The sequence below is a fragment of the Rhea pennata genome, chromosome 17, assembly GCF_028389875.1.
Source record: "Rhea pennata isolate bPtePen1 chromosome 17, bPtePen1.pri, whole genome shotgun sequence".
Lineage (NCBI taxonomy): Eukaryota > Metazoa > Chordata > Aves > Rheiformes > Rheidae > Rhea > Rhea pennata.
This window is the reverse complement of record NC_084679.1, coordinates 2,831,591-2,857,399: the sequence shown is the minus strand read 5'-3', so window position 1 is coordinate 2,857,399 and position 25,809 is coordinate 2,831,591. Positions and strand designations below refer to the sequence as shown.

Below are 25,809 nucleotides of genomic sequence, written 5' to 3'. Positions count from 1 at the left end.
TTTTGTCCAGTGTTGTTCAGAACAATGATTTATTTCTAGAGGGGGAACAATCAGGGAAATCTCTTTGCCCTTAAACACTGCATACAGACTTGAAGCACTCAATAATTCTCAAGCTTAGAGTTCATATATTTCCCCCCTCCTTGTATTTGTCTACAGTTTGCATTATATTTTGCTAAATACACGATGATGTATGATTTATCTTGCTTGCAGCTGTGAGACCTTTGTGTTTCTTCCTCCCTCCCCTCCTGAAATTCCAGAAATAAATCACTGCTTGAGTAACATTCCTTGGAAGCCTCAGGATAAAATATCCCTACTGATTTGTCCTCCCCATCTCATGCACATACTACTTTGTTTATTGTAGGGCTGCTTGTGATCTGGGCTGCTGGGGAATAGGATGTATAAATATCTCTATATATTTTTATATAAATATACGTGTACAGATAACCATGACATGGTCCTTTTTTTTTTGTTCCAGTATGTAGGTGGATCCTAAGAAATGCGAGTCACCCACGCTTCCCCTTGCTTTAGATTACAGATTTGCTAAGTCCGTGAAATTCAATGTGTTTGTGTACATTTTAAACAAAGATCTGCAAGGGCTATGCAAACACTAGAAAAATAAAAAAATGTGGGTCAAATGTTGTTTCTCCTAACTAGATATTCAGACATGATGTACATGTTTGCATAGCTCCTACTGTTTCCATCCAGCTATCCTGCTGTTACGATCAAGATACACTTTTTATGGATGCCTCTTACTCCTGATGCCTATAGTACTTTGCTAACTCCAAAATTTCAGGTGTTGCTGGAGTTTGGGGGTAGACAGTGGCAATTTGTCAGGCGAAAGAAGAGCAGCTGGACCATGGCACTAGGCTGCTTTGGAGACGTAGGGGTCTGTGTCCTGCTTCAAAAGGAGCCGGTGACGCAAAATCAGGTATTTTCTTAGTGTCATATTTTATTTACAAAACTTCAGTGCGTTAGTCTGCCTTGAGCAACAGTATGTGCAAGCTGCAGGCGGGCAGGTCCTTGGCGAGGGACCCGCGTAAGGCATCAAGGTTTTCCGCTGTGCTGGAGCCGCTGCCTTCGCCCTGACGCTCACCAGGATTTGTACCAAGCAGAGGCGCCTTCCGGAGGTCTCCTTACACCCTCTCTTCTCCCTGCTTCCCATGCTTTCGCTTTTCTTAAGTCGTCAGCATGAGGAAATTTGGAAGCCTTGTCTTCCTCGTGCCGCACGTCCGCACGTCGCTCTCGGGGAGAGCGTCCAGCCTTTGCCTGTGCAGCCGTTTCCTGTCGTGTAGGGTCCGTTTCCCCCCATCCCCCTTCACCCAAAACCTAGCCCTCGAATTTTCTGCAGAGCCAAATATTTCACACTCCCAGCGGTTGGTTTCCCTCTAACTCCCTCAAGTTTGTTCGAATCACCTTTGCAATAGAAAATGTTAAAAGATTCTGTTCGAAAAATCTTGAGATATGATAGAAATGTTATTTGCAGTTCCTTCCCTCCTACCTTTTTTTTTTTTTTTTTTTTTTTTTTCTTTTTGGTCAAAGTTGACGTACTTCAAGGCTTTCTGATGAAAGGTATTTTCAGATGGGAAAATGTTCTGCTGGGAAGTCTTGGAAGGTTCAAACTGGCAAAAATACTGCCAGTAAAACCCTTCGCATATAAAGATGTCCTAAGTCACTTTTTTTCCCTGATACAGCTGTGACCGCAGTAGGATTTTCCTGCGATAGCTGGATTAAAAAGCCAGCACATTCCGCCTTCTCAGCGAGTCTGTTACACGGATCTGACTTTCGGTGTGTCTTGCCGCAGCCGAGCATCCCGGCTCCAGCGTGGTGGAGAGCTGGGCCATCGCTCAGAATAGAGGAGAAACAGGGCTGAAGAAGGCTTCGCCCTGCTTTAAGCGGTGAACAGCCCTAATGGATCGGCTGCGGCTGCTCTGGCAAGGAGTGAAGCTCCTGCCTTCCCCTCTTGGGTCAGGAATCCCGACGCTCCGCCGAAGGCTGGGTTTCGTAACCAGCTAGAAAGCTTTTGCGGGTTTCCGTGGGGCTCAGCCGATTACCACGGAGCCATTCAAGGACGAGGAAAGGAAACAACGTGGACAGCAGCCAGCACTACACATCCAGCAAAGCGCTTTTCAGTCCTCCTTTAGCTGGTCCGTGGCGGGTGAACGTAATCTCCTTTTTCTCTTTGCTCAGCCATCGTTACAGAAGGTTTCAATTTTCCCACCGTGTGCAGCAGACATTGCAGGAGGAGGAGAGGCAGCTGCACCTCAGAAAGGGACATTTCGGGTGGCTTTGGCTTCACAGGGTTTGGAGAAAGCACTTTAGGGATGTTCCTCATTGCACTGGCCAGAAATGCGTGTTAGCAGCCTGGGACTGGCATGCAGCTGGGCTGGGACATGGCTGGCTTCTTCATCTACGCTGATCTTTACCCCAACATAACGTGCTCTTGACATGGATGAACAGTTTCTCTAATTAAAACCAGTAAGAGTGGAGGACAAGGAGGGCTGTCAGGTGAGCATGGAAGCGGAAATAAGATGTGGGTCAATGCTGGCTTGATCTGCTCTTCGTGAAGCGGCGGCTGTGCTTCTGGGGGTCTCGCTGGGAGAAAGCCATCACGGCACGAGAGGTAAAGATCTTCCACACGCCTTGGGCATCACTGGCTCCACAGAGGATTTTGAAATGAAAATGGAAGAGGGCATCCGACCCACAGACGCCTGCCGGCTTAAAGGAGATCGGTGTCCCAGTAGCACCTGGCACAGGTTGGAAGTGCTCAGAGCGCGGTGGCTTTGCTGGTCCAGGTTTGGTTTTTCCTTACGCTCCTGTAAATCCCGAACAGTCCCACTGACTCCAGTCAGACACCTGGAGTTTCTGCTTCTTTGCAGTGTCTGAAAACACGGTCTACTGAGGTAGCTGCCACGCGGGTTGGTTTATTTGTTTCTGTTCTCGCCTCCTCCCGCCAGCTCTCCGTTAGTGAGGCTTTCAGGAGCCAGGCTGCTCTTGCATAACGTTGCACCGAAGGTAGACACACGGATTCAGGGGAACCCGCGGCTCGAGCTGGCTCTGAACCCTGGGTTCCCGTCTGGTTCGTCCACGCAGCTCGGACACGTCGCTGCAAGCTGCTGCTTTGCCCTGGAGCTTCCTCTGCTTTCAGCGTCCCGCGGAGACGGGGCTGAAACGGGCAGGAGGATGTCTTTGGCGAGTCTGCAGAGTGTGGGCTGCCTTTGCCCTTGCAGGAGCTGGTTCAGGGTTGGTTTCCCCCATCCAAAATCCGCCCGGGCTCCCCGCTGCTCTCTGCAAAGCACTTCCCAGCCCTGTATTCCCGGCGGGTTGTTTCTTAGCTGACCCTGCTGCTGGTTGTGAGCTGTCGCCTTGGTGGGACGATGCCGCCAGACGTCGTGCGGAGACGCGGCGGTCGCTCCCGTGGCCTCGGCCACGTTGGCGTTGACCTTGCTCCTGCACGAGCCCCCCTGGAGGAGCTGGCGGCGACCTCACTCCAAAGCCTGCGGTGCCCGCGGGCGCCTGGCTGGCAGCACTGATGTGCCCGAAGGGACGCAGCCGGGGTCGCTCGCATGTGGGTCTCCAGCCGGGCTCCCTCGGTGATAAATCGCCGGCGTTTCGTGTCAGGTGCAGTGGTAAATCGAAGGGCTGCGAGCAGCAACCTACACAATAGTGGTGCTTAGCCAGGGAACCGGTCTTTTACGCAAAGGCTTCTACGCAAACGCAGGCTGCGAGACGGCCCGTGAGACAGGAGGTCCTGAAAAATTAATCGGCGGCGAAAAGGGAGCCTTGGAAATCTGCCACTTTTGTTGCCATCACTGCTCGTCAGGGACTTGGTTTTCCCCTTCTTTCCCTCTGCGTTTTGCTTGGTGCAGGTCTTGCCTTTTACGATCGGGCTCCTTGCCTGCACTGGGAATGGCCAGCGTTTGCGGCGCGGGTGGGACCTGTCCCTGCGCAGAGGGCCGCGGCGCGGCTGCACCCGCGCGAGGCTGGCGCCGGCCCCGAGTCGGGCGACCGCGCAGCTAACTGCGCCCTGGATACGGCGACCGCGTTCAGCTTCTGCCCCGGAGCGGACGGCTGTAGGCACAGTCAGGCCACTGCTTCCGCTGAAAAAGAAAGGGAAATGAAAGAATACAGGGAAGGGTTCGCCGGGCACCTCCAAAAGCTTTGTTTATTCAAGGGTGCGCTTAGCGTTCAAATGTAGCATTACACCTCGTTGCCGAATTCGGGTTCTGCCCTCTGCTTTCCTTTTCATTCCCTCTTGGCAGTTCTCTTACGGCTGTGGCTCACGGCCCGGGATCAGCCCTTTTCCTGACCTGTGCTGCGTTCGCGGGAGCTTTTGGAAGGGCTTCAGCTGGGATGCAACAGCTCCCATGCTCTTCTGTATGAAGGTAAGTTACATTTTTTCAGCTGAACTTTTCTCCTTCTCGTATCTGCAGCGTGGTGAGCGCTTGGCAGGATCAGCGGCGTGACTGCTGCCCGGCACGACGCGGCGGCGGCCGCCCCAGCCCAGCCCAGCAAGGAACTGATGGTCACAGTCATCCCGGCATCAAGCGGTCGGCTGCTGGAGGGAGGAAGGGAACAGCCGGCAGGGCAACCTCGCTGCTTCGCCTGTACATCCCCCCGGGCCGGGGGCTGCCGCGTCGCCTGCTCTTTGACGTTTGCGCCTCTCTCGGCTCTTGCAGGACTGGAGGTTCGGCGCTGATGGCTTGGGAGACGGCGTGGTGCCCGGCGTGGTTTTACAGCTGTGGATGAGCGCCCGTGGAAATCATTTGCCGGCTTGGAGGGAAGTGGGAGAGGGCTCTGCACAGAGCCAGAGAATAAACCGCGCAGGCGGGTTTCTAGAAGCAGCACAAGTACGAGCACAAGCTGGTAAATTATAAAATGCCACACTTGAGGGCTGTTATATAACGTCCCTTTACAGAAGCTGGTAGCTAAATATAAAAGAGAGTTACGTTTTGGGCTGGTGTAAAATGATGCTGCAGAACTGCTTTGTGTGGGCTGGTGCGCGGCGGAGCAGGGCTTGCGGGGCCCTGCTCCGCTCCCAGCCCTGCGTATTTTCGGCGCAACCTTGCAAAAACGCGTTTGCTCCCCGCATCTCAGTTTCCCTGTCTTTAAATCGGGAACGTTGCAGAACTTCATTTCCTTGCAGCTGCGTTGCCAAGATTCATTCACGTTTGCAAAGTGACCTGAGAATCTATAGAAACCCGAACAGCGTATCATTATCCCCATCTAAACTTGGCGTGTAATAGCAGTGGGCCAAATTCTCCTCCCACACTGAAGAAGGGTTGTGTCAGCTTAGCCAAGAGGAAAATTCCAGCCAGTATTCCTAGCAAAAGATCCAGCAGAAAAAAAGCCTTCTGGGGCTGAGACCGTTTTGTTTTCCTTGAGACGCGGTGTGTGCTCGAGTCCTGGCTGCCTGGCAGCGATTTGGAGCTGTTCTGCACTGCCTCTTCTCTCCTGAGCCTTCGCACCGGAGGCCGGTTCCTCACCTGGCACGAGAAGGGGGACGGATCCTGGCCCAGCATCAGTGCAAACGGCAGCTCCTCGGGTCTGGAGGGTGGCAGTGAGATGCAGCAGGTCCCTACCTGCTGGCCAGGTTTGCGTGTGCTGTGTCGCTCGCTCTTCTGCGAGGAAACGGATGATGCAGAGCGCTGGGAGTCCTGAGCAGGGCTGGTGCCGTCCTGCGGGAGCCCCGAGGAGCCCAGCACCGTCCTCGTGCCGTGGCTGGACCCCCCGAGCCCAGCAGCGTTTCTGCACCCAGATCGGGTCCCAGTACGGCACGTTCTTCCTTAAATCAGCTGATCGGCCCGGCTCGATCCTCCATGTGCGAAGCCGAAGCCGTCAGAGACACTGAAAGAAATGTTTTCCGACAGGATGGAGAATTGCATTGGAGTTGCCAAGCAACCAGCGCAGCTCTGCTGCCTCCCGCTCTTCCCGCAGCTCATCCAGGAGGGGACAGCGCGGGAATGGCGCGGGAACGGCTCCCTCCCCGGCCCTGCAGCAGCCCGTCCCGCCCGGCTTTGCGCCCGGCCGTTGCCCGCTGGCACTGGGGTGCAGGGCGCTCGTCGTCCCAGGAGATGATGCTCTTCTCGCCGTGGGGCCACCACGCCTGAACATCTCGACGTCGCCGCGGTGCCGGGCGGCACGGCGGCTGGACTGTGTCCTCCGCTCCGTGCCGTTTCCTCCAGCCTCCCTTCACTAGTCACGGAAACGCACCAAGGGGAAAAACCCCAACCGGCCTGATTATAATCCAAACTGATTAGCGTTACCTCTGCGTTTCCTTGGGAGACGCTTCAGAGTTACGCTGCCTGGAGAAATACGCAGCCCCTGCCCTTGGGATTTTCTTACAAAAGCTTTAATTTAAATCAGTTCTTGAGCAACAACTGCTGGTTGTGAAATTCAGCTGCTCGCCCCACTCAAAGCCTCGGACCGGCGGCGAGGGGCGCTGCGATCTTGCGAAAGACGGGCTGCCGAGCGCGAGGCGGCCGGCGGTGAAGCCGCCAGCTCGTGTGAACGGCGGAGCCCTGCTCAGCCGCCCGCGTCGCTCGCTGGCGTTCGGCTGCGCGCTTTAGCACGCCGGTGCTCTCCCCAGAAATCAACTGGCCTTCGTTTAATTTGGAAGAGGAAAGGAAAATCAGATCTACTGAAGGAAAGCAATTTCAGTTCTGATACCGAATGCCTGTACAGCATTTAATTAATTGCCTTCAAGTGTTAATTCAGAATAGTTTCCCTAAGTGATCCTGCCCTGGCAAATCCTCGGTTGCCTTAAGTCACTTCCCGAGCGTGTTCGACTAATAAGGTATTCTTAGTCTTGAGCAAGAGCATTTCACGGGATTATAATCAGCAATGATTAAATGGAAATAGCGCTTCTAAAATAGGCCGTACCTGCTGCGCTGTCCCTGCTGCCCAGCTCTGCCCAGGGCACGACGTGCTCAGCGAGGTCACGGTGCCGGGGGGGTGGGATTTTTTGGCTGAGCCCAGGGAGCCTGAGCACCGGCTGGAGCCCCACCGCGCTCGCAGCGTCGTCGCGTTGCGTATCCAGCGCTGAGCCGGACCGCCCCGCGCTCTGCTTTTACCCTGTAGATTGGCTGTGTCCCTCCAACACTCGCGTGGGCTCAGCAGCCCCACGGAGATCGCTGCTGAGATTTAGGCTTTGCATAGCGCTGCCTAAATCGCAGGGGAAAAAATCCCCAGGGTGAGAGCACCATTCCCAGGCAGGCGAGGCCCCGGGCGAGAGCAGCTTTTGCAAACTGCTCTGTCCTTGAGCCCTCTGATACCTGGTCTTCTCCACTTCTTCAGCAAAAATCTTCCTGCAGCATGTCAGTGCTCGCTACTGCTTAACAGGTTTGACCCTAAGGCCAGTGAAATTTTGGGAGGTCTTTTACTGCTTTGAGACAGGCGGCGTGTCCTCGGCTGTTTTGATTCTGCCTTCTCCCGCCGCGGCGGCTGCTTGGAGCAGCAGTTCAGCACGGCGTACCTGCTGCGAAGGCGTTTAGAAGTCAGCCCAGAGGGATGAAGCAAATCCCTGCGATTAGGTTCAGCTCAAGGGGCTGGTCCTGCAGTGGAAGGGAGTTTTACTTTTCCAAAGTCAAGGTCTGGGAAACCTAAAATGACCCTTTAAAAATACTGAGTAACGCCGCGAAGGAGTCGGCTCACTGCTGGAAGCCACATTTTGCTTGGTGTCTAATTCAGAAGAAACCCATCTGTAGGAGATTACGATGGCGGTTTCCTCTTTGAGGGAGAAGGGATAACAACAAACAGCAGCCCCCTCCGCCCTTAATACAAATTACACTTAAAACTTGGAGCCACGTGCTTGTATGTAGCATATCTGGCTCCTGTCTTGTTGGAGATTTCTGGGTTAAGTGTTAAATAAGGAAAATAGTATCAGATGTTTGTACTGTTGTGTCAAATGCTTAGCACCAGAGCCTTCTCCCACCGAGGGGTGCTCGCCAAGGCAGGGCAGGCAGAAAGCAGTGCCGCACAGGAACGTCGTGCCATGATGAAACAGTTCTGGAGGAGCGGCTGGCACGCATTTTGAAAGCAACCTTTTCTGTCAGGAGCACCTGGTGCAAAATTCAGGCCTGTTGTAAAAGGCTGCAGGTCTACAGCTCTCGGAGCAGTTGCCTGCTTTCAGGACCAAAACTGCACTTGTCCATTGGAGCTCGCGTAGTTCGTGTGCATACAGAGATAACCGTTCCCTGGAGGAATGAAATAAAAACCTCAGTGGAGAATATGCTCATGAGAGCCTGTTCCCAAGCAAAGTGTTTGTAAAGCCAGATGCCCTGTGAGACCATGAGGCCAGGGAATCGCTACAAGTTTGCAGCATGACATTTCTGCAGAGATGGGCCCTGCGCATGCCTGAATTCAAGACCTGATTCAAGATTTTTGCCATCAGAATCCTGGCTGGGAAGATTTTTCCCCATATTGAGGTACCTTTAGCAGTTGTCCGCATCTTCCTGCTCCTCCCAGCGAAGCTGCGGGAGCTGATGGGAGTTTGGTTATGATTTATTCCAGGCTTTTTGAGGGGAAAAAAAAAAGTTTTGACAGTTCCACATATAGTCTTCTGACTCACAGATTTCATGTGTCAAACACTGAAGACGGGTTAAGTAGAATTAAGTTCTGGATTTGTTATAAATAGGGATTAAGTAACATGAATGTATTACATTTGCATGAAAATATGGGCCTGATTCTCTCGCTTACCCCACTGATTTTCTTTGATGTCACTGGGATGCTCCCAGGTAAGCGAGTGCAGATCCAAACCAGCCCAGCTCTGCTGGGTCAGAGGCCCCTGCAGACACTGGTTTACCGGGCTGGGTGAAACGGGAGAAATCTGAAGAAGCATTGCTGAAAGCAGGGAGAATTTACGCTGCTTGCACAGATCAGAATTTGGCCCTTAAAATAGCACAAGCAATTTTAATTAGACCCCAAATCTGCAGCTGAACGAATTTCTCCATGTCAATCAGCCTTAAGTGTATCTATTAACTTGAGGAAGATAGGTTAAAATGATGAAAATTGCAAAGAAAGTCACTCTTCTGTTTCTGCCAGAAGATAGAGATCTCCTGGATTCAAAGGTTCCTCTATCTTTTCCTGCTCCAATTACCATCTTGCTCAGCCCCCAGCCTGAAGGTCCATCCAGACAATGAAGTCACACTTACTCAGAGGGAGTTTGACAGTCGAGCATTGTTTGGGTGAAAAAAATCCCCTTTAGTAACATAAATACTTCTGCAATGAGTGCGACAGACACAGACTCTACCAAAACAGTTTCCTCGTCAATAGTTTAATTTACTGACTTGTTCATGGCTAAACAGTTGGGACTTGGTCCATGGAGAAGGAACGCAAAGGATGGACAATACTGCCTGTGTTTCGATGCCGGACTGTTGCTGCGTAGCTAGCCCAGACGCAGGAGACCAAGCTTTCTGCAAGGGTGGTTGAGGTGTCCGGCTGCATCTTTTCTAGAAAAGGTAATATCCACCCCTCCGGCTCTACCTTCATGCTGAACCTGAGATTTGGCCCTGTTTCTGCTGAGGGTGAAGAGCAAGGAGGGAAAGGAGCTGCAATATGACACAGTCAGGACCACTGAGATAGTGACAACCTGATCCCTGGAGAGGTTCTAGTTATTATCCCATGGAGCTGTCGATCATGGGAAACCGGCACAAAAAGCGCAGCCAGCTTTCCCCAGCCCCAGCGGGACCCGCGGGGGAGGAAGGGCCGAGTGGGCTCCGGTGCCTTCGCAGCGTTGTTCTGCCCTCAGTCATGATTTTCTTATCTAATGTCGCATTCTGCTTTCTTCCGGGGAAAGTCATTTCCAATTAAATGCATCCTAAGAGCCCATCTGGCTGTGAATTAGCCTGAAACTTGATGGCTGGCTCATTAGCTCATCAAAGTCTCCAGGATAACCGGGAGGCACAGTCTCAAGAGCAATGAGCTCTTTGGAGATTTTACTCGTCTCCTTGAGCTAACGGTGCTCACTGCAGCCGTGTGAATTGGGACGCGAATGCCCTTTGCTTGCCATCGCTGGCTCTCTACTCCCCCCAACCCCGGTGCTGAGTAAGGGCTACAGCGTGGAGCCGACACGATGCCCTGCACCTGCAGCCGCCAGCGCTGCCGCGCTCGTCTGCCCTCCCGGGATCCCAAATCCTCGCCCGAGCGAGCCAGCCCTCTCAGCAGCCCCGGGAAGGTGCTGGTCCTGCTCTCCCTCCTCTGGGGAACGAGGATTGTGCCTCAGCCCTCTGCTCCCGTACGCTGCCCTGGGTGGAGAGGAGCAGGCGTGAATCCTAAATTAGCCCCTATTTTGGCTCCGTAAACAGGCACCTCTCGTTGCTCCATCCCTGGTGTCTGGGGGCCATGGGAATCAGGCTACGCAGGTCGCTTGCTGCTCTCCTGGGTGGTGGATGCCTTGGGGGTATCTGGATACTGCTCCGAGCCTGCTTATTCCTGGGGGAGGCCAACTGGTGGTGATGACTGCTGGCTCTCCACGGGCAAAACCAGTGGGGATGGAAACTGGCTGCAAACCACAGGGAGCTGGCAAAGGGGCCGGGAGCAGGGCAAGGGAGCAGGGGCCCCGAGATGCCCTGGGGCTGCCCACAGATGGCTGTGCCCCGGCGAAGCAGCACCCAGCTGCTGCTTTCAGATCAGAGCAAAAGCCTCCATGCTCAAGGTTATTGAGATGGATTTGAACTTGCCAAGGGAAGGGGGAGCAGGTAAAACGAGGGTTTCTCCTGCGGTGGACACATGACCAGAGAGACATCAGAGCACCTGTCTGAGGGCTATTTTTGGGAACATATAACCCCCTTTGGTCAGTGTGGCATGGGCTCCTAGGGCTCCCAGGGGTGCAGTGGTGGGTGGTGGAAAAGACGGTGCACGGGTGCCCTGGCCGCCTGCACCCTTGCGCGGGCACCCCAACGGTGGGGTTGGATCTCGTGTGGGCCTGGACTCCAACAGTGCTGCCATGGCAACTGGGCCAAGGACCACAGTTGGGCCACCAGCCGGGCGAGCTGAGGAGGTCTCCTCCCTCCCGTCCTTGGCAGCGCCCCTGGGGCGCCTTTGCCTTGCCAGAGCGGACCGGCAGGGCTCTTGTCCCCACTCGGCCTCCCCAGGTGCCAACCCCGCAGCCTCCCATCTGTCGTGCTTCCAGTGCAGCGTGGGATGGGTTTGAGATCCTCCACCGCGGAGTCCGTGAGGGGCTGCGCTTGCGCTGCTGGGTCAGGGCGCGGGGCCAGCGGCACACGGGCCTGCGGCGGCTGCTCTCAGGTTGGGTTGTAGCGTTGTTCCCTCCCGGCTTGCCTGGCTCGCTGCAGCCTCCGGGAGCAGCAGGGAGACCGTGCGGCTTGGCTGCAGCAGGGCTGGGAGGGGAACCGGCCCCAGCGCGTCCCCCCAGCGCCGACTCCAGCCCCCCACGCCACCTCAATGCACTTGGGGGAGCGGGAGTGGCCTGAGGGCTCCGGGAGTAAGCGCTCACAATCTCCCCGGCTATGGCAGAGCAGGGATTGATCCCAGCTCCCTGCTGGACAGAGCGGATCTCCGTTGCACGAGCCCATGGCCCCTCGCTCGGCGCTCCCCGGGGGCTTTGCCCGCCGGTGGCACCGCGCTCCGGGACTGCCTGGCCTTCCTAGAATTTCTATGGAAACCCAGGTACTAAACGGGTTGGAATAGCTCAAACCATCTGTTCTTTCCCTGCTTATAAACTCGGTAAGAGGAACATGTTTCGTGATGACATCACTACAAATGCTCCTTTTATTCATCATGCAGCCATCTGTGATTATTTCCTCATGTGCCAAACATATGAGCGGGCGTTTAGGGCCGGACGGCGAGAAGCGGCCACAGCCTTGAGCTGGCCTATGAATAGATCTGCTGACCCAACCACATTGTCTCCTAACCAGATTTCATTTTTCTCCTTCAAAACCAGGCCTGTCCCCACCGAGGCTCTCGTTCATGTTCTCGTTGGCATTTGAAAACAGCTGAATTAGCTGGAAAAAATGAAGGGTTCAAAGGTAAAAACCAAAACACAATCCAAACCTGAACTTGCCCAGGAGTGCCCAGCACCACAGAGGATCAGCAGTGGGGATCAGCAGTGATTACCTACAGGAGCAAATGCTGCCTGGACAGTGTATGGGGAACCGGGCTTTCTCTCTCTGCCTTTGGCCAGCAAGGTGTCCTGCTGCTTTGGGGACTGATTCTGTCTGCTATCCTGCACTGGGAGTGAGACCATGTCCTGCAATCTGGGTTTTGGGAAGGAAGGTCTAGGGAATATGGATTAGCTCAGAACATGGATGTCCTGTTGTGGAGCTGCCACAACTTCACACTCACTAGTTAGGTAGTTTTTCAGCTAGAAGCCTCCTTCTCAGGGATGGGACTGCGTACATTCCTGCTCTGCTTCTATGCAAAGTCAGCTGGGTTCATCTGCATCACCTGCAAGAGTGATTTAGTGTTCTGACTCATTTGGCCTCTCAGTCATGCTAGGTGATATGAGAGGTGACTAGTCACAGTCGCCTGCCCTGCCTTGCCTGTCTCCTGCTGGAGATCTGTACCCTGCTGTGGAACTGGTGTGATGGACATGCACCAATTTCAGCCGGTGTTCATGCATCTTGCCCTGGAGAGTGTCTGTAGCATGGGGAAGAACCAAGAACCGAAAGTACCCACCAGACTTTGCTCTGAAATGGATGGGAAGTGCTCACCAAGTTTGTTAGTGCGGCTCAGCACTGTGGGTGGCGATGAACATTCTGAGTACGAGTGAAGAGCTGAAGGTAGTAACAAATAGCTGTGTGTGTAGTAAACAGCTGGAGGTGGTGATGCCTTTAGCTCACTCCAGTTACTCGGGTCCGGACGGATTGTCTACAACTGCACTTCGTGTTTTCTTACGTTACCAGACTCTCTCTTTCTGCAGCAATGGAGAAGGTCCCCTTTGAGGAAGACGGTTTCAGACTTCACTGCAAAGGAGAAAGAAAAGATGGCTGAGGCAGAGCTCAGGAAGCTGCAGCAACGGTTTCGGATATTAGCGGAAAGCAGGAAATCTTTTGGAGCCAACATGAAGCACCGAATGTGCAGTCAGGAGTGAGTGCAGCTTCAGCTGGCTCCACTGCAATTGGAAAGCTCCTCCAAGCTGAGATCCTGGGGGGACTCTGACACTGAGATGGGAAGGGGTAAGAACCTGCCCTGGCTGTGCAGGCAGAATGTGCTAAATGTCTTTTATCGTTCTATTTCTACAGGAAAGAAATAAATTCACTGAAGCAAGAACACAAAGAAATGTCATTAATGCTGAGCCATATCAAGTCCCCAAGAAATTTGATGCTGGATGACAGAAATCGAATGGAGTTTAAATTCCTTTTGCAGACCAAAGATCAGTATGATTCTCTGATTAGAGTTAGAAAAGACATGTTAGCTGACCTGGACAAAAAGGTAAGAGTATCTGAACCATTCCCCAACTGAGCATGGTATAGCACGGCAGAGCCACACAGTGAGCAGTTCTCTGTCACGGTGTCACTACGGTCTGGCCTTTTCAGTTTGCAGCTGAAATGCACATCATATAGCATTTCAAAAAGATCACCTACCTCTGCCACACATCTTAGTAAAACTTACCTGAGTAATACTAAGGCAATTGGTAGGGTTTCTTGTACAGCCAGCAATGCAGGTGTTCCCCAGCAGGGTTAAAGAGGGAATGGGACTGTGCTGCAAAGCAATAATACATATTCTACCCTGTTGTGATCCTTGATAATATAATGCCATGGATAGTACTTTCATTTCTCCAACAATTGTCATGAAAGGCTCAGAGTTCAAAGCTCAAAAGGTTCAAAGCCTTGAACTAAATAGTTAAAGCCACAAGAAAGTATTGTGTCCTGCACACAGTCCCTTTGCATGTGAATGCTATGGCTGAAACTCCAGTGTATAAAACACATTTAATTCAGGCCTTGGAATATAACACTACTTCCTAGTAAAAGACATGTGACAATGACAAATGAATACTGCTAGGCTCCCATTCAAGACAGCAGCACTGTCCAGGAAAGCAGAGTCTGACTCTAAGTGTTGTCATCTCGTGGCTATGTGCAGCTCCTCTTTAAAAGCACATACCTTCCTGGGGTCATGCAGCATCCCTGTGCTTTTTCCTGGACTTTCTTTGCTCCTGAAAGAGGGGCAAAAATGGAACATGTAGTAGTGCTTCCTAAATGTGCCTGAGATGTGGTAAATAAAGGAGCAGTGACACATCAGAGGGATATCCCATCACTTCTCCCAAGGAGACCCCAGTTGGGTCTGCTCAGTGGTGGGATGGGAGGCCAAGGAAAGCCCAGTGCTGCAGAAGTGACAGGTCCATGTAGCTTCTGCTCTGAACAAGTGCCCCATGACAGCAGTAAGGGAACATGCTCAGGTATTTTACAGTTTCTAGGAATGCCGTAGAGCTTTCCACGAGGGAGTTAGCTTTCTGTCAATGACTTTAGGGTCTCTTGGCTGAGTCATAGCTCTCCAACCTGGCCCCGCTTTCATTGTTCTCCAACTTCTTCATTCTTCTTGTGGATTTGTTTCCTTTGGCAGCTCCCCAGTTTTGGCAAACATTGTCTTCCGCTCCATTCCAGGGAGGGCTATACAGATCCCTGTGTGGCCAGCACAAAAACCTCTATCATACAACCCTCTTCTTCCACTCTATGCGTAGTACTGCTGTGCCTTGTTCAGCACCTGCTGAATTTTGCTCCACAGCTGGAGAAATGCCTTTCCTCAGTGACATGAAAATAAAGGGATTCCTCATTACAGTTTATGTTTCTGCATCTGCAGAATGGGATCCTGTGGGATTAAGCTGTTTCTATAATTACGATCTCATTAATGACATGGTTACTGTAGTTCAGGTCAACAGAGGGTATTTGCTTTGGCTAAGTGTCCTGACATGAGTCCAGACTGTAAGGTTGGATATTATACTTTAATTCTGTGTGTGTCTGTGTGTGCAGATAATGGAGATGCAAAAAAAGATTACAAGACAAAACCTGATAGCTGTGAAGGTGAAGCAAGCAAATAGTAGCAAATGGCTGCAAAAGCAGATTCAGACACTGGAGATGCGTCTGAACCATGTAAGCAAACGTTTTGCAGAGCTTTGGAGACTATATGGGGTGCTAGGCTGGGGCCTGTGTGCAAAATGTTTTTTGATCAGGATAAAAGGTAATAGTGCAAAAGCATTTGGTCCACCCAAGCAGCACAAACGGTTCGGATTGTTCCCCTGCCCTGACTGCTTCCAGAATATCTCAAAGGCTCCTTCAAGGCTGGTGACCCAAATGCAGTGCTTGCACCATGCCAAAAAGCCTGAAGGTCTGCACCTGTCTGCACCTATTTAGTGATAAACCAGAGCTGTTTGAAGCCAATCTTGCCTTGGACGATGCTAGCTCCAGGTCTCTGCCTCAATCAGCCTGACCTGCGGAGGCCTCCTCTGTCTTGGGGATGGGGATAGCACAAGGCCTACTTAAGATCTCTTGGGCTGTTTCTGTCCTAGTTCTGGTTGAGGTTTTTCAACAGAGGCCTGAGCTCCCTAGCCCTGCACCACCCACAAGCCTTTTGCTCCCTTCTTCCCAGGTCACTGTCCGTTTTGACACCATCCTGACTACCATTACCAAGCTCCGAGGAGAGATTGAAAACTTGCGAGTCCAGAAAGCCATTTTGGACAACTTCTACTTAAACCTTCACAAGAAGCTGGATCAGCAGAACAGAAGAATGGACACTGTCATTGAGCGGTCAACACAAGCCTATGAGCAGCGGTACATGGCCTTTTGAGCCCTCTGTGGTAAACTCAACAGTGAAGGGCTATTTCAGAGAGAGGGCTCATCACTCTCTTGCCTAAAGCTGGGTGCTGTCTAGAAGTTAGATGCCTGGTCAATGGAGGGACACTTGTACCACCGGGGAGTGATTTATTCCCCCTGTCTCAGAGGTCTCTTGGGATGGGGCAAATTGCCCTATGGAGCTGTCTCTTTCCTGTGAGTCCCATTTGATCCTAGGTCTGTGTGGGGAGATGCAGACATACCTGGAGAATGGGAAAGCTAGCGCAGAGGCCAGCCAGCTCTGGTCATATGAGCCTGGCTGCCACAGTTGGGTGCTGTATCTGAGTATAAAATCCCACCAAGAACTCTATTAACTTGCTGCTGGTATTGGACTAACAGAGGATGGACCTGTTACTATCAGTGCTGTGTAACTGCTGTCTGTGCATAGGGCGGAGGCCCTGGCAAGGACTTCTGCTATGAAGGAAAGGCACTGCAAAGACACTGTCCAGTACAACATCGAGTTGCAAGAGCGGGAGCGTATTCTGGACCAGGAGACCAAGCTGAAAACCTTCATGCTCATCAAATTTATGGATCGTTCTGAATTGGAGGAACAAGCCAAAAAGGAAGAAGGTATCACATAAGAGAAACTGCATGCAACTGAGACAGTAAACAAGCAGTCTGTGGGGCTGGTGAGAGGGCTAATTATAGCAGTTTATAGCACCCAATGCAGAGGCACATCTCCCCTGCCCACAGGCCCCTGGGAAGGGAGCACCTCAGGTATAGGCCATGAACTCCCTTCTCCCTGCAGATGAAAAGGATAAACAACCATAACCAAGCAAGATCATACAACGCACTGTGTGTCTTGAGGTGGACCTAGGGGAAAGGGAGGAAAGGGGAGGCAGGGAACTGGCCCCATAGGCACCTCAAGGAAGACCATGGTTCCTTTTCCACAGCTTTAGGTGCTGTTCTCTCCCAGGGAGGGATTACTCTGTGTTCTTCTCATTCCCATGCAGACTGTGAGCTCCTTGATGAGTTTCTAGGGGAAACACTGCACTGCTCCCCACCCGCCCCAAGCCCCTGTCAAACTCCGCAGCATCTGCAAGAGAAGGCTCTGCTATGGGCCTGGCAGGAAGGAAAGGATACAGCTTGGCATCTTCGTCTCTCCCTCAGCCTTGAAGGCAGTCCAGCGGGCAAAGCGGAGACGAGGAGAGAGCTTTGAGAGCCGAGAGGTGGCTTACAGGCGCCTACTGGAGCTGGCAGAGAACAGGGACATTGACCGGCTGGTGAAGGGGTTCATTGAGAAGGAGGAGAAGAACTTTGCATACTTTAGCTATGCAACTGAGCTGAACAATGAGATGGAGAGGCTTCAGAGGAAAATCAAGGACCTGCAGGTCTGTTCCAGCCCTGCTCTGTGGCTCTTACATTTCCTTTTTCTCAGCTAGCATCTCTGGGTTAGGGTAGGCTTTTCTTCTTCTGGGTGTCCAGCATTATCACCCACTGCAAGGCCCAGGTCACAGGCTACCACTCAGGTGTAACTGGGAGAATGCAAAGGGGTAGCCAAAAACAACTCCAACAGACAGAAAGCTGCTTTCTCAGAGCTAAAAATGTCTCAATGCTGCCATCATGCACCCAACAGATATATTGCAAAAGAGGGAGCTCCAGGATGGTGAGAACCACGACAGCCCCACCTTGTGGGGCTGCTGGAGTGAGAAGAAACAAAGCCTGATCTCCTGGCCTGGGGACAAAGGTTCCCAGGGGGCCAACCTGGTGCCCCTGCTCCCAGGGCACAGCAACAGTCCCCAGGCTGGGAGGAAAGGGCAGGTTGGTCATCTGGAAGCAATCTGCAGGAAATGATTGTCGAGCGGGTGCAAGCCAGCCTCGCTCCATGGAGCCACACTGGGAGGGCCTGGCCCAGTTTTTCAAACTGTGCTGGCAGATGCCTGATCCCAGAACAGTGCAAAGTGTGGTCTATCCACGCTGCTTGGCACTCTCTGTTATGCAAGTCTGTTTGACATTTAGCCATTACCTCCCCATGTTCTTGTGTTTATGCAGAATGAAATTACGCTCCTAGAGATGGATCAGGACAACACAGAGAGCAGTGACCTTCATATCCTGAAGGAGTTAGAGGTAAGGAGGCTGGGATTTCCCTGGGCAAGACAGCAGGACCCTGCCCATCCCGTCATGTGTCCTAGGGAGTCTGGTTCTGTCAGCTCCGCTCTGGCAAAAGGCTGGAGAGGCATAGACAGAAAAGGCTTTGCATTGGCTTTTGCAGCCCTATTCCCTGAGAAGATCCAATGCATGGTAAGAGAATCACTGCAGGGCTCCTTCCAACCCTGGTCCTGCAGATCCTGGGGCATGGGCTGCAACACAGGGAGCTAGGGGAACCCCTTCATAAGGGGATGGGAGCATCCAGTCTCCATCGTCCAGACTGGAACTGGCCAGGGACAGGGGGCTGCTGTGACACCTAGCAAAACATCTGCTGATAGGAAAAGCTAAGGAAAACCACTGAGGAAGCCAACCAGTATGAACATAGCTGCAAAGAGAGCAGCAAAATCCTGGGCCAGCTCAAATCTGCTGTTGAGTTCCTGTTCAAAGAGATGAACTGTGATGCCACGAAGATAAAGGAGCACCTGGGGGAGAACGGGGTGATCACGGATCTGAACCTGCTGCAGTTCTTCGGTGCGTCAGGGTTCCCCACCTTGCCTCTCCATGTGGTCCAGGCCTCATATGCCAAACCCGTCCCTTGCACCATACTTGAATTTGAGCCTGTTTTTTTTCCCTGCCCAATGTGCATTGGTGTCCCCTGCTTAATGGGAGCTAGGGTGCTAGCTCACTCTGAGCTAACCTGATGGTACAGCCTGGTGGGCCTCCAAGCTTTCATCTTGGCTCTGGGTAGAGGATACAGCACTAGAGCCAGGTCTTAGGACTCTTGCCTCTTGCAAGAACAGGTTGCCTCACGGTCAAAGGACTGACTGCAGACTCATTTCAACCTTCTGCCTGGTGCAGCCCCGTTTATTTTGCATCAGGCCTGGCTAGCTGGCCCTAGCCTGTGTCCACGCTCAGAATACAGGCTGAAGGTGGATTTTGCCAGAAACCTGGGTTAGTGCAGGAAGTGGTGGTCCGTGGTGGGCCACGGTGGGGCCTGGCAGGACATCCCTCACTTCCCTGTGCAGATATCATAGAGAAGAAGACCAACGAGCTGCTGCTGCTGGCATCCATGCTGCGCTACGTGGAGGCAGAGGCTGAGGGGGAGCAGTACGCCCTGCCCTTCACCAACCCGCTCCTGGGTGGCACCGGGCTCCTCAAGACCATGGACAGGGCCCGGCTCTGCCCGCCGCCCCCTGGCTTCGACCGCGCTGTGGAGAACACAGAGGCCTGTGAGTTGGGGCGGGGGGGGGGTTGGGGGTGGGCTTGGCAATGCAGCCAGCCAATCCGCAGCAGCCACTCTGCGCTCTGGGCCAATCCCTGGCTGCCACCTGTCCTCTCCAGCCAATCCCAGCCCGGCCTGCCCCACCCTGCCGGGTACATCAGCCCCGTGGCGCGCGGTGGCGGTGGCGCTGTGGTGATCGCCTGGTGGGGCGGCCATTTTGTTGAGGCAGTTGAGGAGCCATTGGACCACAGCGCCCTGCGCAACCTGATTCTCGAGAGCCAGGAGGAGCGGAGCAATGCTGCTGACAAGGGCAAGAAGGCGAAGAGCGATGCCAACGCATGAAAAGCCAGCGGTGCTGAATTAAACAGGCCCTTTCCTTAACTCCTGCGCCACTTCTGCGCCTGGGCAGTGCCCGTCCCGCTCCGGCTGTCTCGGCTTCCCGTTCCCTTCCCCTCCGGGAGGACCCGAAGCCTTTTGCACACTTCAGCAGTTCCCAGATGATGTGGCGGCATTGCTTTGCCCACGGCTGACAGCAGCTGTGGCCGAGGGCGGAGAACAGCTGCCATCCTGCAGCCGCATGGCCCACGGCTCCCCAGCAGCCCGTGAGCACCGAGCGGCACCGCGGGCCAGAAAGGAGGGGCCTGTTGTGCTGATGAGAGCTGGGGTGTAGCTGCATCTCCACCTATTGCAAAACTGCGGGAAAGCCAGGCCCTGTGGGCTTGGCCGTGACTGTGCTTCCTGGTGGTTCATGCTGGAGGTGGCCCTGATTCTATTTTACCCTTGTCAGGCTGTGACTCTCATTTCTGAATGCTGAGGCTGGAGCTAGTGTAAATCAGCACTGGTTTTGCTTAGCTCAGTTAATGTACCTTGTGCATCCAAAAAGCACTTGGAAAGAGTTGAAGGTGGGCTGTAGAAAGCCTTAAGGGCTGTGCACCCCTGTGCCATGGTCAGCTCTCCCCACTGCACCACCCAACGTGCATTCATCACAAGAGAGCTTCTGCACCTGGGCCTCCCTTCCTTTGCATGGCTGCTAGGATGGAGACAGGGATGATGGTGCGGGGCTCAAGGCCCCCATCCTGCATCATGCTTGCTCCAAGGGATCTGGGGAGGACATGGTGGGGATGAATGCACTTGCTGAGTGTTCCCAGCTAAGGTGGGAAAGGCTGCAGCTCTCCGCTGCCTAGTAGAAGGGGATAAACCTGTGCTAGTCTTGGGCAGGTTGGACCACATGGCTTCTAGTCACAGCACAATGCGAAACAGGCAGTGTCTGTTTGCATGCAGAGGCTTTTGGGGCTGGGAGCTTGGTGAGGCTGGGAAAATTGCAGGGCACTGGCACTACAGAGCACGTGAAGGTGGTGTGAAGTGGGGCCAGTAGGCTGGGGGATGGTGGTCATGGGATGGACAGACCCAGGAGCTCCCAGCTGGGCCATGGCAGCCAGGAGGAGTAGGGCTGTTGTAGCCCTCCTCCTGCCCTGGGAAGGCAGGAGTAATCCTGGCTCTAATGCTGTCACCACGTGTGTGCCATAACACGCACAAGCACTGTGCACCAGTCACCATGCAAACCCAAGCACTGCTCACACCAGCAGATGGATTTCCTCTCACCAAAAAGCAGTTTAATGTGGGTGCTGTTCAGGTTTGTATTCCCCGTGACAGACAGGTCTGCAGCACAGAGAGCTGGGCAAGGATGGGATCAAGGAGAGGAGCTGATGACAGAGGGGACAAAGAGATCCTCGGAATGACCTAGAGGGGTGATCCCATGGTGCCAGCCCCTCTGCTGAGGGTGGGAGTGGGCTAGTCCTTCTCTTCACCATGCGTAATGACGTGGACGAGGTTTTTGTAATCAAGGTTGCCAGAGACATCTGGAGGAAAGGCTGCAAACATCTGATCGATCTGCCAGGAAAGGGCCAGAGGTGAAAATGTGGCACAAGAGGGTTTTGTGTCTGGGGCCAGGAGAAGAGCTGGGGGCTTATCTAACCCACTTTGAAAAGAAATCCCAGGTCTCCTGTGCCCTCCTCAGCATGATTGCTGCAGGGTGAGTGGTGGCTGGTAGATTCTCGCAGCACCCTGTTACTTAGCTCAGTAGCTTAGTAGAGATGATCACTAGGAAATGTAACTTTGCCTGTTCTGACATGCCACTGTGAGGTCTGTGTGTTTTTCAGAGGGGAAACCGAGGCATAGGTAGACCATGAAACAGGACGCAGGACCCAATACAGAAGGAGAAGCTTGGGCATAGGTGGGGATAAAGGGAGGGTGGGGGCTGGTGGAAGGGTGGGAAGGAACTTGTACCTCTTCCTGGGAAAACCTCTCGCCCTGCGTCATCAGCATTTCTTTGATGCTGCAGATAAGAGGATATTGTGAGTATGAGGGTATGAATCACTTCCCTCCCTCCTGAGCACCTCCGCACTTACTAGGCAGATTTCAGGCCTTTGCCCTCTGGATCAAACACCTTGAATGCATTCAGGATGGTCTCCTCTGGGTCGGCACCTGTGGGCGACACCACCATGTCTGTTACAAGCGGTGGAGGAAGAAGCCAGGCGGAGCCTTCTGCTTCCCACAGCCTCCTGCAGGAAACCCTGAGGGCCGGATGGTTGTGAGAGTCAGCTCCCGCGCGGCCAGGATGGGAAGCAGTAGGCTGTGCTGCGGGTGGGTTCTGCAGGAGTACCGGACTCCCACATCGCCCTGAGCCCTGAGCGTGCGTCACGGCACGGAGAGGAGCAGATGTACGGTCGTAGTGTGACCGCAAAGCAGGCTGCGTCGCCACTGCCCTGGCATCCGGCGTATATCTAATCTCTTGGGTGTATTTATAGAGCTCCTGGCGTAGGATCTTGGGCCGTATAGCCTCCTGGAGATCTGCAGGGAGGCTGCATGCCTCCACTTACATAAGCGATCTGAGGAAGCAGGCGGCCATGGCAGTTAGGTCAAAGTCATGCCATACCCCACACCCTTGTCAGGTTGACCATTTGGTACCACCGTTAACATCAGCAGGCTCAGAACCATTGCAAGGTCTGCCGTCACCTCTTTTTATGAGGATAGCAGCATTGCAGCCTGTTGTTTGTTTTAAATACTGGAGAAACTGAGGCACATTGACTTGCTCATATCCTCCAGCACGTGAGAGGCGGAAAGCAGATGAGATCCAGGTCTTGGACAGGCAGTCCCTGCCCTGCCTTTGGGACTGCTGGTATTGCAAGACAGTGCAAACATTTGGGCACCAGGACCTCTCCAGGAGGGTGGTTGCTCTAGGTATGTAATGCAGTTTGTCCTGTCTGCTGGGTCCTGGGGAGGGGAGGGGGTGAGGCCGTAGGCTGGTCTGTTTAGGGTCTCTGGGATGAGGACTGGAGCTCCTGGTGAAAGGGTGTTCCTGTGCTGCTGCTGGGAGAAACTGGCACTAAGAGCCGTGGGAGGGATAAACTGAAGGAGATGAATTCACAGGAATCTCATGCTCGTCCGCAGGCATCTGCTCTTGGCCATGGCGTGGGAGAGTTACCGAGTCAGAGGCATCTTTGTTCTGACTCTGGGTGGTTCTCAGGCTCTGCACTCTGCAGTACTGCAAGCAGCATTACCTGCATTTTGATAATTTTTGCCTTTCCTTCTAAAGAAGCTCCCGTTTGAGGCCTCTGTGACGGGAGGTGGGCCGCACCTGAAAGGGTGGTGGTGGCCCCTGGAGCTTGGCAGTTTGCCCAAGCGGTGCAGGAAACCGGAGGTGGTGTGAGTGCCCGCTGAGCCCTCCCTCTGCTCCCCAGGCTCCCTCTCACCCTTGAGTTTCTCTCCAAACATGGTCAGGAACACAGTAAAGTTAATTGGTCCAGGCGCCTCCTTTATCATCTCTTCAATCTCCTCATTTTTTACATTCAGACGTCCTAGGGGAGAGCAGTGTTAGGTGAATCAGGTGTCAGGCTGCGAATGCGTGCAGAGCTCTGGGGTCTGCTCTATGCATCGTGGGGCTAAGGACACAAAAAGGAAGCCTTTCCCGGGAGGTCTTTCCCCTGCTGGAGGGAAGCGGCAGAGGCTGCCCCCCGGGGAAACCATCTCTGATAAGAGCAGTAGCAAGAGCAGGGAGGGAAGAATCATGTGCTGACAGAGGAGGGGGTGGGCTAGACATGTCCAGCTCTGTTTTTTCAGGCTCCAGGATCACAGAAAAGATCTGTAAAGGGCTGTAAAGGACTGAGCTATGCTAGTCCATTCCCCTGCCCCGTGTCAGGATTAGCAGTGCTTCAGTCCTCCCTGGAAAGCATCTGTCCAGCCAAAATCACTGGTGCTGTGTGTCCCCCACCAGCCCTCAGGCGACCTGATCACTGATGTAATCATCAGGACACCGTGAGCTGAATTCATTCCTGGCTGCATCTGTCAGACACAAACTGGGCTGAGTGCCTGCACCGTTTTACCTGGGGTGTGGTTGTGTCTGGCAATCCCTGGACCTGTCACTGGTTTGTGCTGGCCTCACTGATGGGAGAACCAAGCCTGCGACTTCACAGCTTTCCACAAAGCCTGAAAATCCCCATAAAGCCTGTAATCCCAGGGGTGCCATGGTTCAGGTACAGCAAGGTGCTTTTTAGCATGAGAGAACAAAGGGAACATTTGGCTGTGTATAAACCAGAAGCAGATTCTCTCTGGCACCTACAGGATTAAACACCTGCTGCTACGGGAGCTGCTCTGGTACATCATGTGTATGATCTGCTCATCTAATAGAAGTGATTTGGAATCAGGAGGTTTTTGGCAAAATAGACATGAGATCCACTTAACCACTGGGGCCTGCTGGAATGGAGACTCATAGGTGGTTTCTCAGTTAATAGCTTTACTGTCATCAAAGCTTTGGGGGAGGAGAGATTTCTAAAAGGAGGCTCACCAAGTGCAGCAAACGTGTCTCTAAGATCCGCCTTGTCGATGAAGCCGTCCCGGTTCTGATCCATGATGGTAAATGCCTGGGAAGAACAGGAGGAGGACAGGAAGCACAGACAGAGGGCCAGCTGGCAGCCCTTGGGAAGGCTTTAGTACTCTCCTCTTCCTCCCACGGCCTTCCTGGGGAACAGAGCGCTTCGAGCCCTGCACGGGATGGGGCTGTGGGAGTCCTCACTCAGTGAGGGAGCAACAATCCCTGCAACCATCCAGCAGCAATTCTGGCCCTTTGGCAGTGTCAGTGCAGGGTAACAGCTTCCTACGGCACCCCAAACCCGAATGCCACATGGAGCCAGAGCCACCTTGCACTGGGATAGGACAAGCTGGGGAGGGCAGCCTGAGCCATCAACTGTCCCGGCTGGGACCAGTTATCCCAGTAACTGGGTTCTACACATGACTGTGTGTCAGCTGTGCAAAGGATAGGTCATGATGAGCTCCTTGCGCTGTGGGTGGGAGTTAGCTGGGGTGATGTGTTCCTGGTCTTGCAGATGCTGCTGGCTGCGCGTGCTGTCATTCCCTCCTCTGCAGGGCACATGATCCTGGGAAGCTTTGAGGTAATTCCACATTTAACAATCTCTGATTCGTTAGTCTCACTTTTAAAATAAAACAACTTAAGAACAGGCATGCCGCCTCCTGTTGCAAACCAACCATTGCTGATCTAAAAGTAGGGAGGAAGGAGCTGGAGGTCATGCTGTGTCAAGGACCCTTGGTCATTTCTACAAAATCCACCTACCTCTTTGAATTCCTGGATCTGGGCCTGCTCAAACATAGAGAAGACATTGGAATTAGCACCCTCAATCCTCTTCTTGGCTTTCTTGGGTGCCTGCAGGGATTCAAGTATGTATCACTAACTCACTGTCTTTTTATAGTGTGGAATAAAAGCACGAAACTACCCTATTCTTAGTCATAAGTCCTTTGCAGTAGCTCTAGGCTAGTGCCTGCTGTGCTGTAGTTCCTGGGCACTTGGTGGTTTCCCGGCACATTGGTCGGGAGTTGTGGGTACACGCAGTGCTCAAAGACGCTGAGGAGCGTATGGATATCTGCTTACAGTACAGCTCCATCCTTGCTCTCCTGATGAATTTTGCCAAATAGGTGACAGGAAGGATGAGCTGGAGAATCGCTTGGCAAGCAAAGCAAAACGTTTGCTTATTAAAAAATCTGTCTTCTCCTGCACGGAGGCTTGACAGAACCAGAAATGGCTTGACTTGTCTTTCAAACAGGAGAGGAGGACAGACTCGCTCACTCTTGCTAGGCCTGCCAATCACCCTCTCCTCTCTGCTGCAGACACTCCCGTAACTTTTCCCTTCTAATGCAGGAGTTCTGCCAAGAAGAAACAGCAGGAGAGTTTCAGGGGACTGCACAACCCCCTCATGGCAGAGAGGAGGGGGGAAAAGAGATGACGTTTGGACCCCGCAGTGGTTTGTCCTGTTTAGAAAACTCTGCTGACTGCCGCTAGCCTGGGAGATTCCTCTCTGCTCCCGCTTCTGCCTGCTCCTCCCTGCAGGGAGCAGGGATGCTGCTGCCGTGGCCAGAAGCTCCCCAGCTTGCTCAACCCCTTTCCCGAGCGAGAGGGATCCTGGCCTCGGATCTCTGGAGCCTCCGTGGCCCCCTGCCCGTTAAAACTATCCTGGCAAAGAAAACTAATGCCAGGGATGTCGCCTCTTCCTGCTGCAGCCTCGGCGCTCGGTACTCACCATGACTGTGCACAGCCGCTGGTGTTGCTGCGAGAGGAATCTCGGAGGCAGTCCCTCCGTTCTCCCCCGGCCGAAACAATAAATACATCCCATTCCGGTTTAAAAATAACCCCATGCCCACTTTTGGCTG

At 53.3% G+C, this 25,809-nt stretch overlaps 2 protein-coding genes across 2 annotated transcripts; one reads left to right on the top strand and one right to left on the bottom strand.

Annotated features, from left to right (window-relative positions):
* The first annotated feature begins 1,188 nt into the window (after positions 1 to 1,188).
* CCDC63 (coiled-coil domain containing 63) lies at positions 1,189 to 19,434 on the top strand. The gene is made up of 12 exons (XM_062590348.1): positions 1,189 to 1,288; positions 1,802 to 1,895; positions 12,793 to 13,044; positions 13,200 to 13,389; positions 14,925 to 15,044; positions 15,541 to 15,722; positions 16,171 to 16,352; positions 16,893 to 17,113; positions 17,775 to 17,849; positions 18,209 to 18,401; positions 18,896 to 19,099; positions 19,322 to 19,434. The coding sequence occupies exons 1-12, from the start codon at positions 1,189 to 1,191 to the stop codon at positions 19,432 to 19,434; spliced, it is 1,926 nt and encodes a 641-aa protein (XP_062446332.1).
* Positions 19,435 to 20,679: 1,245 nt separating this feature from the next.
* On the bottom strand, positions 20,680 to 25,809 carry MYL2 (myosin light chain 2). Its single transcript, XM_062590307.1, is given in 8 exon segments — positions 20,680 to 20,982; positions 21,379 to 21,427; positions 21,501 to 21,576; positions 22,845 to 22,949; positions 23,936 to 24,011; positions 24,719 to 24,808; positions 25,680 to 25,736; positions 25,738 to 25,809. Coding segments are annotated over 8 exon segments (609 nt in total). The 5' UTR covers positions 25,795 to 25,809; the 3' UTR covers positions 20,680 to 20,883.

Coding starts and splice junctions, on each gene's coding strand:
- CCDC63 (XM_062590348.1), top strand. CDS start 1,189: ATGAGGAAATTTGGAAGCCTTGTCTTCCTCGTGCCGCACGTCCGCACG. Junction 17,114..17,774: donor GGAAAATCAAGGACCTGCAG/GTCTGTTCCAGC, acceptor GTGTTTATGCAG/AATGAAATTACGCTCCTAGA. Junction 17,850..18,208: donor ATATCCTGAAGGAGTTAGAG/GTAAGGAGGCTG, acceptor ATCTGCTGATAG/GAAAAGCTAAGGAAAACCAC.